Below are 18,281 nucleotides of genomic sequence, written 5' to 3' on the forward strand. Positions count from 1 at the left end.
GCTGCCGCCACCATGAAAAAAAGGTTGTCATAGTCATCGTAATGGTGGTGGTGATGGCTGTCAGTCGCTCCGACTATGAATGGAGGCGGGTGAAATGGAAAACACCCAAAAATACTGACTGACGGACCGACAAAACGGTTCGACTTCGAAAGCATTTAACTGAAAGCGATAACAAGGTAAAATCTAACCAGTCAGCCATACATAGAGGTGGTGCTGGGTACATACATACCAAAACAATGGGCTGATAAAGAACCTAACCTAAAAACAAATGGAAATTGCACTCCCAGACCCAAAATAGCAACAGCAAAACCAACAGCGACGAGGTAAAAAAAGAGCAACAACAACAAAAAAACCAGGCCCAGAAATTAGAAGACAAAAACAGTGACAATAAAAAACACTTTATGGTGGCTCTTTCCGAACAACAACAAAAGCAACAACAATTGAAATGAAAGGCATAAAACAAGACAGAAAGTCAACCTGTAAACAAGTGTAAATATAAGGACCAAAACAACAATTAAAACAACAATTTAGCTATCAAATAAAAGAGAGGGGATTTTTGGAGAAGATATTATGAAGGACTTGGCGAGGATTTTTAAAGGATATTTTGAGGAGGAATATCAAACACTAAGGCGTGGATTTTTAAAGGACATTTCGAGGAGGAATATCAAACAATAAGGCGTGGATTTTTAAAGGATATTTTGAGAAGGAATACGAAACACTAAGGCGTGGATTTTTAAAGGATATTTTCAGAAGGAATATCAAACACTAAGGCGTGGATTTTTAAAGGATATTTTGAGGAGGAACATCAAACACTAAGGCGTGGATTTTTAAAGGATATTTTCAGAAGGAATATCAAACACTAAGGCGTGGATATTTAAAGGATATTTTCAGAAGGAATATCAAAGGATATTTTGAGGAGGAATATCAAAGTCTAAGTCGTGGATTTTTAAAGGATATTTTCAGAAGGAATATCAAACACTAAGGCGTGGATATTTAAAGGATATTTTGAGAAGGCATATCAAAGGATATTTTGAGGAGGAATATCAAAGTCTAAGTCGTGGATTTTTAAAGGATATTTTCAGAAGGAATATCAAACACTAAGGCGTGGATATTTAAAGGATATTTTGAGAAGGCATATCAAAGGATATTTTGAGGAGGAATATCAAAGTCTAAGTCGTGGATTTTTAAAGGATATTTTGAGGAGGAATATCAAAGTCTAAGTCGTGGATTTTTAAAGGATATATTCAGAAGGAATATCAAAGTATAAGGCGTGGATTTTTAAAGGATATTTTGAGAAGGAATATCAAACACTAAGGCGTGGATTTTTAAAGGATATTTTGAGGAGGAATATCAAAGTCTAAGTCGTGGATTTTTAAAGGATATATTCAGAAGGAATATCAAAGTATAAGGCGTGGATTTTTAAAGGATATTTTGAGAAGGAATATCAAACACTAAGGCGTGGATTTTTAAAGAATATTTTAAGAAGGAATATCAAACACTAACGCGTGGATTTTAAAGGATATTTTGAGAAGGAAAATCAAAGTCCAAGGCGTGGATTTTTAAAGGATATTTTGAGAAGGAAAATCAAAGTCCAAGGCGAGGATTTTTAAAGGATATTTTGAGAAGGAAAATCAAAGTCCAAGGCGAGGATTTTTAAAGGATATTTTGAGAAGGAATATCAAACACTAAGGCGTGGATTTTTAAAGGATATTTTGAGAAGGAAAATCAAAGTCCAAGGCGAGGATTTTTAAAGGATATTTTGAGAAGGAATATCAAACACTAAGGCGTGGATTTTTAAAGGATATTTTGAGAAGGAATATCAAACACTAAGGCGTGGATTTTTAAAGGATGTTTTCAGAAGGAATATCAAACACTTTTAAAAATACACGCCTTGTTAGTAGCAGGAATTTTTTTTTAAATCCACGCCTTGTTGGAAAAAATGTCTTTTTTTAATCCACGTCTTGTTGCTAGGTGGAAAAAATTTCTTTTAAAAAGCCAGCTACTAACAAAAAGCTACTAACAAGTAGCTCGAAATTTTGTTTTTAGATCCACGCCTTGATGGTAGCTGGAAAAAAATTTTCTTTTAAAAATCCACGCCTTGTTGGTAGCTGGAAAAAAAATTTCTTTTAAAAATCCATGCCTTGTTGGTAGCTGGAAAAAAATTTTCTTTTAAAAATCCACGCCTTGTTGGTAGCTGGAAAAAAAATTTCTTTTAAAAATCCATGCCTTGTTGGTAGCTGGAAAAAAATTTTCTTTTAAAAATCCACGCCTTGTTGGTAGCTGGAAAAATTTTTCTTTTAAAAATCCACGCCTTGTTGGTAGTTGGAAAAAAAAATTCTTTTAAAAATTTAGGCCTTTTTGGTAGCTGGAAAAAATTCTTTTAAAAATCCACGCCTTGTTGGCAGCTGGAAAAAAATTCTTTTAGAATCCACGCCTTGTTGGCATCTGGAAAAAAAATTCTTTTAAAAATTCACGCCTTGTTGTTGGCTTGAAAATATATTTCTTTTAAAAATCCACGCCTTGTTGGTGGCTTGAAAAAATATTTCTTTTAAAAATCCACGCCTTTTTGGTAGTGGTTGGTTGTTGAAAAATAATTTTAAAAAATCGGCGCTTCTCCTGGATGTTGAAAAATAATTATTAAAAATATTTAAAAAAAAAAACCAAGCCTTGTTGGTTGCGGTTTATAACTATATTTCGAAGCCCCGGCAAATTCCATTGGAATGTGACATGCCCACCTCATTACACACCTGTTCCACTCTATGATTTTATTGTTAAAAGGAAACGTCTGTTGCAGAATTTCGAATTATTTACACGTAGTATAAGCCGACTTCAAATGACATTGAAGCAACACCAATAAGCTGTGCTGTTTTTTTCGATTCGCATCCCGGCTGAAAATAAAAACGGAAGTAAACTTTGCTAACATTTTTTCCGAACACACCTGAAAACGTTGAATGTCACGTCCATTTGGATTTTTTATTGGCTGCCAGGTAGGCATCCGCATAGATAGGCATTCAATATTTAATTTTAACTACTTTATCCAGTGATGCATCACAAAAAAAATAGGTGGAGATCTGCTGCCTTAGCTAAATTTTGCGCCCTTAACCAAACACAAAGCTACTAGGTTCCTACTCATCCATTTTCGCCCATTCATCAACATGGAACACCACACAGGCCCGGGTACCACCACCGGAGTTATTATCGTATATGGAATGTCATTCATTATCAATGTCAAAGCCTGTTTGTTTTTTCCTGCTCCTCTTCATCTTAGTTTTTTTGTCGTTCTCTATTTTTATTTGATAAATAATCATGGCCAAGGGTGCTGAAGGCGGGAGGGAGAACAGCGAAGTCGGCAGCTAGGGAAAATGCAAACAAGACTCTGCATATTGAATGCAAGGCAGCGAGGAAAAAGTAAAAGCTTCATTCATTTATCGTGTCGGAACGAGGGAAATGAATGGGTGAGGAATTGAATGACTGACGGCATGAATGAATATTCTAGTGTCGTCTAAATGGGAATGCCATAGATGTTAGCCGACGTGATTAATTCCAGAGGCATAATAAGTAGATTAACTATTCAAATATTTATTTATTTTATTGTTGGGTTTTATAAAAAAAATATTGAAGGTCTTGTAATTATCAAAGGGTAAGTTTCAAGGGCGTGGAATTTTTAAAAAATATTTTTGGAAGGATTGCTAAGGCGTGGAATTTTTTAAAAAAATATTTTTGGAAGGATTGCTAAAGCGTGGATTTTTTAAAAAAAAAATATTTTTTGGAAGGATTGCTAAAGCGTGGAATTTTTTAAAAAAATATTTTTGGAAGGATTGCTAAAGCGTGGATTTAAAAAAAAAATATATTTTTTCGAGCTACCAACAAGGCGTGGATTTTTTAAAGAAATATTTTTTCGAGCTACCAACAAGGCGTGGATTTTTTAAAGAAATATTTTTTCGAGCTACCAACAAGGCGTGGATTTTTTAAAGAAATATTTTTTTGAGCTACCAACAAGGCGTGGATTTTTTAAAGAAATATTTTTTCGAGCTACCAACAAGGCGTGGATTTTTTAAAGAAATATTTTTTCGAGCTACCAACAAGGCGTGGATTTTTTAAAGAAATATTTTTTCGAGCTACCAACAAGGCGTGGATTTTTTAAAGAAATATTTTTTCGAGCTACCAACAAGGCGTGGATTTTTTAAAGAAATATTTTTTCGAGCTACCAACAAGGCGTGGATTTTTTAAAGAAATATTTTTTCGAGCTACCAACAAGGCGTGGATTTTTTAAAGAAATATTTTTTCGAGCTACCAACAAGGCGTGGATTTTTTAAAGAAATATTTTTTCGAGCTACCAACAAGGCGTGGATTTTTTAAAGAAATATTTTTTCGAGCTACCAACAAGGCGTGGATTTTTTAAAGAAATATTTTTTCGAGCTACCAACAAGGCGTGGATTTTTTAAAGAAATATTTTTTCGAGCTACCAACAAGGCGTGGATTTTTTAAAGAAATATTTTTTCGAGCTACCAACAAGGCGTGGATTTTTTAAAGAAATATTTTTTCGAGCTACCAACAAGGCGTGGATTTTTTAAAGAAATATTTTTTCGAGCTACCAACAAGGCATGGATTTTTTAAAGAAATATGTTTTAAAGATGCCGATAAAAATTCTTGTTTCGGAATAATTTCATTCCCGAATCCACTTAGATAATATCCAGTCATTTGTTATTCTTATTTTTGTAGAATTTCGTTTGCGCACAAAAAAATAAACTAAAAATATATATTTAATGTCTTTTTTGCTGTTGCTGTTTCTTGAAACAACAAACAAAATAAAAATTGCTACTGGGGAAAATGTAAACACAAAAAGTTGCAAGTTTTACATTTTTTTCGGGGGGCCATAGCCAGCCATTGCAGGCGGACTGGCAGGCAGGCACAAGTCAATGTGGCGCTACAGAAAAAAAAAAAAACAAAACTTTAGCTGATACCCGGAATGTTGTTGGATGCAGCATGGGAGCGCAGGGGTAGTGCTGATGCCGATACTGGCTGTGTGGCGAATTAAATGGAGTCTTAACGATCCGAGGCAAACTGATTTATCAACAACAGACATACATTAGAAGAAGTCGTCGTCGAAGAAAACAAAAATGAAATTGCAACGCAATAATATCAACAAAACAGAAAAACTACGACGACGATGACGGGAACGAAAAATAATATTGGCTTCTGTAATTTATGCGTTGAAAAAAATGTGAAAAAATAAGAAAAACAAACTGCGCCAAAGTGGATGATGACTCTGATACTGTTTAAAGATGTAGACGATAATTATAAAGTCAAACATAAAATTATATGCAGAATCGGAAATGAAGCGGGAGAGTGAGACAGACAGACGCAGTAAAAAGAAAGGCAAATATTTACAAAAGCATAATTGCTGCAAGGTCATTAGAAATTATTGGCAGAACATTAAATTTTTGCAAACATTTATTTAATGTTAAAATACAACAAATTTTAAAAATCCACGCCATGTTAACTACTTGAAAAAATATTTTTAAAAAATCCACGCCTTGAAAAAATATTTTTAAAAAATCCACGCCTTGAAAAAATATTTTTAAAAAATCCACGCCTTGAAAAAATATTTTTAAAAAATCCACGCCTTGAAAAAATATTTTTAAAAAATCCACGCCTTGAAAAAATATTTTTAAAAAATCCACGCCTTGAAAAAATATTTTTAAAAAATCCACGCCTTGAAAAAATATTTTTAAAAAATCCACGCCTTGAAAAAATATTTTTAAAAAATCCACGCCTTGAAAAAATATTTTTAAAAAATCCACGCCTTGAAAAAATATTTTTAAAAAATCCACGCCTTGAAAAAATATTTTTAAAAAATCCACGCCTTGAAAAAATATTTTTAAAAAATCCACGCCTTGAAAAAATATTTTTAAAAAATCCACGCCATGTTAACCACTTAAAAAAATATTTTTAAAAAATCCACGCCATGTTAACCACTTAAAAAAATATTTTTAAAAAATCCACGCCTTAAAAAAATATTTTTAAAAAATCCACGCCTTAAAAAAATATTTTTAAAAAATCCACGCCTTAAAAAAATATTTTTAAAAAATCCACGCCTTAAAAAAATATTTTTAAAAAATCCACGCCTTAAAAAAATATTTTTAAAAAATCCACGCCTTAAAAAAATATTTTTAAAAAATCCACGCCTTAAAAAAATATTTTTAAAAAATCCACGCCTTAAAAAAATATTTTTAAAAAATCCACGCCTTAAAAAAATATTTTTAAAAAATCCACGCCTTAAAAAAATATTTTTAAAAAATCCACGCCTTAAAAAAATATTTTTAAAAAATCCACGCCTTAAAAAAATATTTTTAAAAAATCCACGCCTTAAAAAAATATTTTAAAAAAAAATCCACGCCTTGAAAAAATATTTTTAAAAAATCCACGCCATGTTAACTACTTAAAAAAATATTTTTAAAAAATCCACGCTTTAAAAAAATATTTTTAAAAAATCCACGCTTTAAAAAAATATTTTTAAAAAATCCACGCTTTAAAAAAATATTTTTAAAAAATCCACGCCTTAAAAAAATATTTTTAAAAAATCCACGCCTTAAAAATATTTTTAAAAAATCCACGCCTTGAAAAAATATTTAAAAAAAAATCCACGCCTTGAAAACATATTTTTAAAAACTCCACGCCTTGAACAAATATTTTTAAAAAATCCACGCCTTGAAAAATATTTTTTAAAAAATCCACGCCTCTGAACCGATTTTCACGAAACTTAGCACACATCATTGTAGGCTTAATTCAGTACGCTGTGCCAAATTTCGTGAAAATCGAAAGATATTTAGGGACTTTGGTGGACCATTTACCTTAAATCGGACGATAATATATATGGGAGTTATATCTAAATCTGAACCGATTTTCAGGAAACTTAGCACACATTATTCTAGGCTTAATTCAGTACGCTGTGCCAAATTTCGTGCAAATCGAAAGACCTTATTTTTACCTCAAAATAAGTGTATACTCCCCCCAAAAATATTTTCTCTAGTAACATGATATCATCCTCCTCTGCTCAACCATTAACAAAAAACGGGGGTAACACCCTCGCCCTCGCCAATAAGGAATTCCAAAATTGTCATTTGATAGCCCACACCGACTATCAATAACACAGATTAGAGAGAAATTGTGAGCAAAAAAAATTATAGAAACCACATTCAGGTGTTATGCCACCATAATTATGGCAGTAACACAAAAAATGACGACAACAACAAAAAACGAAAGCAACATACAAAAAAAAAAACAATTACAAAAACATTTATTGTTAAGCTACTTAGTTTACTTACCTTCAATGCAAACAACATGATCCCTTATTTGTTGAGCGATCTGGGCATCCGTTATGGGTAGCAAATCGATTAAGTCGTAGATGGCATAGATCGATGGATGAACACTTTCGAAACGTTGAATTTCTTGACGTATTGCCAAAGAGTTACTAATTAAAGGTTGTGGTGGTGGTGCTGGAACTGGCACGGATGGTGGCTGATGATGGTGCGACTGCTGCGGTTGGTGGTGATGATGCTGTGGTGTTAGATGAGTTGTTGCCACGGATGATGATGCCACTGCTGGAGGAGGATGATGCACCACTGCAGCATTAACAGGTGTGGTAAAATGATGATGCTGCTGGTGCTGTTGCACCACCACCATTGATGATGATGACGGGCCCGAACCCGATGACGCTGAGAAATGATGATTGTTGTGGTGATGTTGCTGCTGCTGTTGATTTCTCAACACCGCTGGTGGTGTTTGATTTTGATAATTATTCATGTTTGGGAAATTTTATGTGATTTGAAAAATTTTTCTCTTACAAAAAAAGACAACAAAAACGACACTTCTTCTTCTTCTTGCACAAACAAAAAGCCAACAATGCACATTCAAAAATCGGTAAAACGAAACTTTTTTCCTATAGACACTTTTTTATTGGCTTTTTTGTAACTCTTTAAAAATTAATTTAAAATTTTATTTTTTTAAGACACACACACACAAATTATTTTTTCTTAGATCTTTGGTTGGCTTTTTTTTTTTAAATATTTATTTCACATAACGACGAATCACACACAGAAACATTAATGATTGATAATTTTGGAACACCATTTCTTTGGATTTGGATTTGACACAGAAATTTTATAACGCCTACAGCAGCTTAGATTTTTTGGGTTTAAACCTGAAATGACAAAAAATAGTTATTAGAAAATATATGAAAATGAAAGGGAGACATAAAATACAAAGCAATACATGGATACTGATATAAAATTAGAAACAAATATTTTAAATTAAAAATAATTTTTGGAAAGTTTTTTTTTTTTTATAGATATTTCCTTTTAAATGTTCACAATTCAGAATAGCTCTAGTTAAATATATTTCCATCATGAACTCAAACGGATTTTTTAAATACATTTTTGGAGGCACTTCCCAAGGAACAGTCCAAAAATTAACTAGTAAGAAAAGTTCAAAATTTGGACGGGGCCGACTATATGACATACAAGAGATACTCATATGCAAATAAAACATACATAGCATATTTGGAGAACCAGTGAAATGTAATCGGACGAAATTAAATTTGTGATCTACATTGATATTTGAATCATTCTGATATCTATGAAAAATTGCATGTCAATCAGGCAGATGTGATTCTTTAGTGTATCATTTGTATGAAATCGGACGAAAATATATATGGGAAACTTCACAGACATCAAACTGGACCTAACTGAGTACTCTGTGCAAAATTTTGTCTCAATCGGACAATAGTTGAGAGTTTGGTGTTCCACTTAGATAAAATCGGACGAAGCTATATATGTAAACTATATATATATTTGATCCGATTTCAATGAAACTTAACACACTCTATCCTAGTCTCAATTCAATACGTTATGCCAAATTTCGTCTCAATCCAACAAACATTGGGATTCTAGCGCACCATTAACATAAAATCGGACGAAAATATATATGGGAGCTATATCTATATTTTAGCCGATTTCAATGAAACTTAACACACTCTATCCTAGTCTGAATACAATACGTTATGCCATGTTTCGTCTCAATCGGACAACAATTAGAAGTTTAGTGCATCCTTTACATAAAATCGGACGAAAATATATATGGGAGCTATAGCTGTTGGGTGCGAAATGTCTCCAGCAAAATTATAGGTCTATTTTTTCTGGTAGCCCCCATATAAGTGTACCTCCAATTTTCGATATTTTGGTGTTTCTGAGTTCGTTTTTTAACCGAATTCAATGTGCTTTTATTGGATACCAATTTTCTCCACTAAAAATGATAAATATCGGTCCACAATTTTCTGGAAGCCTCCATATAAGGGTACTCCCTAATTTTCAGTATTTTGAATGTTTTGAGCGCGTTTTCAACCGAATTTTGCTGAAATGTGGTACAATGTGTTCTTATTAGATATCAAATCTCTCCACTAAAAATTTTAAATATCGGTCCACACTTTCTGGAAGACCCCATAAAAAGGTAACGCCGATTTTCGGCATTTTGGGTTTCGTAATCACGTTTTTAAAGGAAATTACTGAATCTTGGTACCTTCGGTTCTTATTAGGTACCAAATGTCTCCAGTAAAAATTTTAAATATAGGTCCACTTTTCAGTATTTTGAGTTCATTTTTCAACCGAATTCGCTGTAATTTTGTAGTCGTATTTGGTAATAAAATCACTCTCAAAAAATGATATTTATATTCGCTCCCTTTGGGATTAGTCCACATATTACCCCATTTTTTTAATTAAAATAATTAACTGATTCGTTCCGCGTTTTGGGGTGTGTCAGTTTACACCATACAAATTATGGAATTCTAAGACTAACTATATTCGGAGGAACGAACTAGAACTTCTGGTTCGAGGATGAACTTGATCGGTCCGCATTTGGTATCGGTATTTTTAATAGTTAGCGTGAAGGAAGGTATTGTGATGTCAGAATTCAAAATTGAGCTACGAGTATAGCGGTCCTCAATTAGACATAGCACCTCATATAAAGATGACTCCAAGTGTTCGGTAATTCCTATGTAATAAATATTAGTCCGGCTTTAGGTATAGCCTCCAGGGACGTACCCTTACAAACAATTTTTTCTTCAATGAAATTTTTCATATTGAGCCCCACACACGGAAATAAAATCCTGTGGATGTTGATGATGGCCACATATAACTTTACCCTCATAACTACAATATTTTGAGGATTTTATAGACATGATCCGCCATACCAGCGTTTTCAATATCGTTCTACGTTTTGGGGGTTTTAAGCTTCTAGAAAAAATCTCAATTTAAAATTGTTGAAATTGGTATTTGGTATGCCATATGGCTTACAATAATCGTGTGCTAAAATTATAACGGCTTTTTTACTTTTTTGTATTAAATTAAAAAAAAAATGTTGGAAAAATGTTGGGCCAAATTCGAGTGTCGAAAACAAATATCCTTCAAAGCACCATATTATGTATAGGCATAGATGACCCAGGATCGTGGAGAAATATCCTTCTATTAACCATGTATTTTTATAAAATACCCAACAATACTCAATTCTTTTCATTCTTGAAGGAGGCTATGTTCTGGGGACTATTCTGTGATAAATAGCTTCAATTCAATTTTTTACTAGTGTTTGCACTAAGGACTCACGCGTCTCAGGTATATTTTTATGGCTTTCAAAAGTCTTCCAAAAAATAAATAAAAATTAAAACAGATCACAAATTTTTCAAAATGACAACATCATGCGTTCTGTGATCCCCCTCTGCATAACCACTTGTCATCAATTATTCCAATTAGACCAATTAATTGATCATGAAAAAAACAACAACAAACAAGTCTGCTACTATTCCCCACATAAATCAATCAAACTAATTTTGTACTTTAAAATTATTAAAAATGTCAGAAGACCACTGTGACACATCGTGCTACTTGTTGTTTTAATCTAATGGAATTTAATTACAAGTCAATTAAAAAAGAATTATGAACAAAAATATTTGCATAATAAAAGCGCATATTTTACAACAAAATACACATATTTGCACAAACTAGAAGGAAAATACTTCGTAGAGAGATGCACAATAAAAATTCATAAATAATTAGATTTTGCCCATTTGTTTGCCACAATTTTTGTTATTTCCTTTTAAACAACAAGAATTTTTTTTGATTGATAACACCGTGGGGTAACCAACGCACACGCACAAACAGACACACATATCACACAAAATATAACAACAAAAAATTTGGCACTTGTAAACACATTCAAATGAACACTACACTACTCTTTCTACCGTTCTCCCTCTCACTCGTTCACACTTGCATTACACAATGTCTCCCTCTCTCTCTGCACACAACAAACAAGAACTAACAGTTGAACTTTATTTATTTTTTTGGTGGGGGGACTTTGCTGCTTCTTCTTCGTATTTTTTGTTTATGTTTTCTCTACGTTTTGTTTATGTTTTGTAATTCTTAATTTTCTTTTCTTTTTTTATTTCGCTGGATGTTTGTTCAACATTTCATGATTTTGTTTGCTCATGACCGGCTTTTTTTTCTTGACTTGAGAGAATAATTATTTTTTTCATTGACAATGTTATGTCAAATGTAGTATTGATTTATTTTTGTTGTTGTTGTTTTTGGTTTGTTGAACTAATTTATAACATGCTTTTTTGCTTACTTTTTGTTGTTGTTGCTGCCTGCTGCTGTTGCTTATTGGTTTGGTTTTTCTCGTTTTGTTATTGTTGCCCAACTTTTTTTTTGGTTACACCAAAAACAAAATAAACACAACTACATGCATGCACGCACACTACACGAAAACACGACGAGGATGATGGAGAAGAACATTCAACGATTAAATTCGCACATTTTATTCACAATTAATTAATTATAGCACACACAAACTTGCTTGCTTATAGACTTTAAATAAAAATTTTGATTATTTTTTGTTTAATTTAATATTGTGTCTTATTTGTTGACACTGCCGCCTGCTTTGCTTGTTTGCCTTCGAACGATTACAAACAGAAAACACACAATAACGAAAAAAAATCACATATATTCCACCGTTTAACCGTTTGCTACGTTTGATGTCAAAATCGCGACTGACAGATGTGTGCTCTCTCTCGCTCGCATTGATGGTGTTTTATGTGGGTAATCGATGTTGGGTGAGCCAAGTACACAATACACTCGGTTACTTGAGCATGCTGTGTGTTGTTGTTGTTCACGGCATAAAGGTGCTTTAAACGATGTGTCATTCTAATAAGAAATTCTTTAAAATGAAAATAAATGTAATTAAATTTGGGGAAAATTAACAAAATTAAATAAATAAAGTATATATTGTATTAAATAAATAAAAAATAAATAATATTTAATAGAGGGAACAATAATATTTATATGTTTAATACAATATTTAATATTATATTATAATTAAAAAAATTATATATTATAATTATAAAAAATTAAACTTTAACAAAAATCCACGCCTTGTTTGGTCCCTAAAAAATGAATATTTAATAAATCCACGCCTTGTTTGGTCCCTAAAAAATGAATATTTAATAAATCCACGCCTTGTTTGGTCCCTAAAAAATGAATATTTAATAAATCCACGCCTTGTTTGGTCCCTAAAAAATGAATATTTAATAAATCCACGCCTTGTTTGGTCCCTAAAAAATGAATATTTAATAAATCCACGCCTTGTTTGGTCCCTAAAAAATGAATATTTAATAAATCCACGCCTTGTTTGGTCCCTAAAAAATGAATATTTAATAAATCCACGCCTTGTTTGGTCCCTAAAAAATGAATATTTAATAAATCCACGCCTTGTTTGGTCCCTAAAAAATGAATATTTAATAAATCCACGCCTTGTTTGGTCCCTAAAAAATGAATATTTAATAAATCCACGCCTTGTTTGGTCCCTCAAAAATTAATATTTAATAAATCCACGCCTTGTTTGGTCCCTAAAAAATGAATATTTAATAAATCCACGTCTTGTTTGGTCCCTAAAAAATTAATATTTAATAAATCCACGCCTTGTTTGGTCCCTAAAAAATGAATATTTAATAAATCCACGTCTTGTTTGGTCCCTAAAAAATGAATATTTAATAAATCCACGTCTTGTTTGGTCCCTAAAAAATTAATCTTTAATAAATTCACGCCTTATTTGGTCCCTAAAAAATTAAAACTTTAATAAATCCACGCCTTGTTTGGTCCCTAAAAAATTAAACTTTAATAAATCCACGCCTTGTTTGGTCCCTAAAAAATGAATATTTAATAAATCCACGCCTTGTTTGGTCCCTAAAAAATGAATATTTAATAAATCCACGCCTTGTTTGGTCCCTAAAAAATGAATATTTAATAAATCCACGCCTTGTTTGGTCCCTCAAAAATTAATATTTAATAAATCCACGCCTTGTTTGGTCCCTAAAAAATGAATATTTAATAAATCCACGTCTTGTTTGGTCCCTAAAAAATGAATATTTAATAAATCCACGTCTTGTTTGGTCCCTAAAAAATTAATCTTTAATAAATTCACGCCTTATTTGGTCCCTAAAAAATTAAAACTTTAATAAATCCACGCCTTGTTTGGTCCCTAAAAAATTAAACTTTAATAAATCCACGCCTTGTTTGGTCCCTAAAAAATTAAACTTTACTAAATCCACGCCTTGTTTGGTCCCTAAAAAATTAATCTTCAATAAATCCACGCCTTGTCTGGTCCCTAAAAAATGAATCTTTAATAAATCCACGCCTTGTCTGGTCCCTAAAAAATGAATCTTTAATAAATTCACGCCTTGTTTGGTCCCTAAAAATGGATATTTAATGAATCCACGCCTTGTTTGGTCCCTAAAAATGGATCTTTAATAAATCCACGCCTTGTTTGGCTTTAAAAAATGAATCTTTTTTAAATCCACGCCTTGTTTGGTCGGTAAAAATTCAATCTTTAATAAATCCACGCCTTGTTTGGTCGGTAAAAAATCAATCTTTAATAAATCCACGCCTTGTTTGGTCGGTAAAAAATCAATCTTTAATAAATCCACGCCTTGTTTGGTCGGTAAAAAATCAATCTTTAATAAATCCACGCCTTGTTTGGTCGGTAAAAAATCAATCTTTAATAAATCCACGCCTTGTTTGGTCGGTAAAAAATCAATCTTTAATAAATCCACGCCTTGTTTGGTCGGTAAAAAATCAATCTTTAATAAATCCACGCCTTGTTTGGTCGGTAAAAAATCAATCTTTAATAAATCCACGCCTTGTTTGGTCGGTAAAAAATCAATCTTTAATAAATCCACGCCTTGTTTGGTCGGTAAAAAATCAATCTTTAATAAATCCACGCCTTGTTTGGTCGGTAAAAAATCAATCTTTAATAAATCCACGCCTTGTTTGGTCGGTAAAAAATCAATCTTTAATAAATCCACGCCTTGTTTGGTCGGTAAAAAATCAATCTTTAATAAATCCACGCCTTGTTTGGTCGGTAAAAAAATCAATCTTTAATAAATCCACGCCTTGTTTGGTCGGTAAAAAATCAATCTTTAATAAATCCACGCCTTGTTTGGTCGGTAAAAAATCAATCTTTAATAAATCCACGCCTTGTTTGGTCGGTAAAAAATCAATCTTTAATAAATCCACGCCTTGTTTGGTCGGTAAAAAATCAATCTTTAATAAATCCACGCCTTGTTTGGTCGGTAAAAAATCAATCTTTAATAAATCCACGCCTTGTTTGGTCGGTAAAAAATCAATCTTTAATAAATCCACGCCTTGTTTGGTCGGTAAAAAATCAATCTTTAATAAATCCACGCCTTGTTTGGTCGGTAAAAAATCAATCTTTAATAAATCCACGCCTTGTTTGGTCGGTAAAAAATCAATCTTTAATAAATCCACGCCTTGTTTGGTCGGTAAAAAATCAATCTTTAATAAATCCACGCCTTGTTTGGTCGGTAAAAAATCAATCTTTAATAAATCCACGCCTTGTTTGGTCGGTAAAAAATCAATCTTTAATAAATCCACGCCTTGTTTGTTCCCTAAAAAAATAATCTTTAATAAATCCACGCCTTGTTTGGTCCCTAAAAAAATAATCTTTAATAAATCCACGCCTTGTTTGGTCCCTAAAAAAATAATCTTTAATAAATCCACGCCTTGTTTAGTCCCTAAAAAAATAATCTTTAATAAATCCACGCCTTGTTTAGTCCCTAAAAAATAATCTTTAATAAATCCACGCCTTGTTTGGTCCACGCTTTTGGCCCTTTGGGCTAGATTCTCGTTTATGAAATAAATTGAAATTGAAAATATAATCTTTAATAAATCCACCCCTTGTTTGGTCCCTAAAAAATGAATTTAAAAAATATCCAATTAAGTTTTGTTTTTATTATTTTCACATTTATCTTCTGGACAATTTTTAAATATTAAAAAATATCATCTAGTATTCGCAATTATGTTGGTTGATTTGTTGTGGCTGGTGGTGGCATGGTTGTATTACTACTACTATTACTGGCTACAACCGGAGGTGTTGGTCTCTTATAATTAGGCGGTAAATTTCCTGAATACTTTTTACGTTGCGCCTCCTCCCATTCAACAGGATGGGCTTTCTTACGATGCTGATGCATATTGCCATTCGAATTGAATTCCTTGGGACACCAGGGGCAACGATGTAAAGGCTTGCCCGTGTGTATGGCCATGTGGGACTGAAATGAGAAACCAAGAATTATTATTTAATAAAAATGTTTCCATTTATTATATACCTTAAAATTATCCGCTCGCTTGAATTCCTTTTCACAGATGGTACATTTAAAACGATAACCCATTTCATGAGTTTCGTGTATATGTTTCTTGAGTGCACGCATATTTGGTGAAACCTTCGAACAGATATGACAATTATATTCACGCCTCTCCGGTGGATGTTTCAGTTCTTTGTGTAATTTCAGCGTGTGATGACTGGTTAGTATTAGACCGCAGATATCACACTTGGCTGTTTTGACCGGTACAATGCCCTCATGTTTTTCCATATGCCGCTTAAAATTATGCGAATCGGGTAGAGTTTCACCACATATCTCACAGACTTTTGCATAGATATTCAAGTGTACCGCCTTCTGATGTTGATTAAGTATATATTCATTGGCGTAGCTGGAAAGAGGGAGGGGGAAATAGTTAATTTTTTTAGAAAAAATTAAATTTAAAAATAAATTTTAGGAATAATGCTCGTTATGAATGATAGGGATTATCACAGCCAGGGTGTATTTTGTAAGGAATATTTCTCAGGGATTATCACAGCCAGATTGAAGAACTATCACAGCTAGAGGCGTGGATTTTTAAAGGGTATTTCTTGAAGAACTATCACAGCTACAGACGTGGATTTTTAAAGGGTATCTATTGAAGAACTATCACAGCTACAGACGTGGATTTTTAAAGGGTATCTATTGAAGAACTATCGCAGGTAGAGGAGTGGATTTTTAAAGGATATTTATTGAAAAACTATCACAGCTAGAGGCCGGGGTTTTTAAAGGGTATCTTTTGAAGAACTATCACAGCTAGAGGCGTGGATTTTTAAAGGGTACTTATTGAAGAACCATCACAGCTAGGAACGTGGATTTTTAAACGGTATTTTTTGAAGAACTATTACAGCTAAGGGCGTGGATTTTTAAAGGGTAATTTTTTTGAAAAACTATCACAGCTAGAGGCGTGGATTTTTAGAGGAAATTTATTGAAGATATATTTTTGCAAAACTACCACACCTGAAGCGATTTAAAATCCCTCATTCAAAACTATATAATAATAAAAACAAAAAACCTCAACACATACAATTTACCACAATCATTGCACGGAAATTTCTTCTCCGATTCCGGTAGATGTGTCAGCTTATGTTTATCCAATTTATGTTTCAGTACAAATTTCTTATCGCATTTATCACAAGCGAATTTCTTCTCCTCATGCATTTTCATATGACCGATAAGGCAAATACGTTTCGTCAGAACTTTGCCACAAAGATTGCACTTAAAATACTCCGGATCAAGATGGAAATTTATATGATCGACGAGAAGACGACGATTAAAGAATTTCGTTGCACAACACATAACATAGCCTTGTTCATTGTGTTCCTGGCTGAAATGTTGACACAATTGGCGAAAACGTTCAAATGTTTTCGAACATTTATCACACGACATTTTGAAATGTTCCTGCAGAAATTTATCATACTCGACACGATTGATTTTCGGCAGATTTGACGTTTGGCGATTTGTTTCGCGTTTCTTGGTGGAAGAGGGTTTTCTATTTTTCTCTGAAGATTTTGTGGATTTCGTTCTTCTTTTCTTTTTTGGAATTTCTGTTGTATCATCTTCCGATTCGTCTTTATTTGTTTCTTTTGTTGCTTTATTGGCTTTTCGTGTTGATTTTTTGTTCATTTGGTGTTTCACTTTGTGTATTAATGGCAAATCATCGTCATCACTATCTGTATGAACATCATCTGGAGCATCATAATCATCATCATTGCTGTAATTGGAATCACTGCTATTATCATCATCACACTCATTGTCATTATATGCCATTGGATCCTGTTCATTTTCGAATATATCAAGTGAATTTTCGGAATTGTTGTGGTTTTTCTTGTCCACACCACCCTCATCATCCGCCTCAGCGTCAATGTTGTTGTCGCCCTTTATTACAACAGCAATGGGTTCTTCATTTTCTTGTTTAATCTCTATTGGTTCATCCAAATGTTGGCCAATAACAATCTCGGGTTCCAGTAGACTTTTCAAAAAAACATCCTTCGGTTTGGCATCTTCCTGCTGCAGAGGATCTGATTCGGCTTTTAAGATAAGTCGATGATCACTGTGTATTTGTTCCAACCGCATAGATTTATTAAAGAATAATTTTCTAAAGACCAAACAAGGCGTGGATTTATTAAAGATTAAATTTTCAAAGACCAAACAAGGCGTGGATTTATTAAAGAATAATTTTCTAAAGACCAAACAAGGCGTGGATTTATTAAAGATTATTTTTCAAGGGCCAACTGAGGCGTGGATTTATTAAAGATTATTTTTAAAGGGCCAACTGAGGCGTGGATTTATTAAAGATTAAATTTTCAAAGACCCAAAAAGGCGTGGATTTATTAAAGATTAAATTTTCAAAGATCAAAAAAGGCGTGGATTTATTAAAGATTAAATTTTCAAAGACCAAAAAAGGCGTGGATTTATTAAAGATTAAATTTTCAAAGACCAAAAAAGGCGTGGATTTATTAAAGATTAAATTTTCAAAGACCAAAAAAGGCGTGGATTTATTAAAGATTAAATTTTCAAAGAC

At 32.7% G+C, this 18,281-nt stretch overlaps 1 protein-coding gene across 1 annotated transcript; it reads right to left on the reverse strand.

The window, feature by feature from the left end:
• Positions 1–15,418: 15,418 nt before the first annotated feature.
• On the reverse strand, positions 15,419–17,833 carry LOC133331770 (zinc finger protein 184-like). Its single transcript, XM_061540145.1, has 3 exons — positions 16,785–17,833; positions 15,728–16,109; positions 15,419–15,670 (listed from the first exon to the last, which is right to left on the reverse strand). The coding sequence occupies exons 1-3, from the start codon at positions 17,831–17,833 to the stop codon at positions 15,419–15,421; spliced, it is 1,683 nt and encodes a 560-aa protein (XP_061396129.1).
• Positions 17,834–18,281: the final 448 nt, after the last annotated feature.

Source organism: Musca vetustissima, unplaced genomic scaffold (assembly GCF_032173495.1).
Source record: "Musca vetustissima isolate MV318-11 ecotype Yass unplaced genomic scaffold, APGP_CSIRO_Mvet_v1 utg21597, whole genome shotgun sequence".
NCBI lineage: Eukaryota > Metazoa > Arthropoda > Insecta > Diptera > Muscidae > Musca > Musca vetustissima.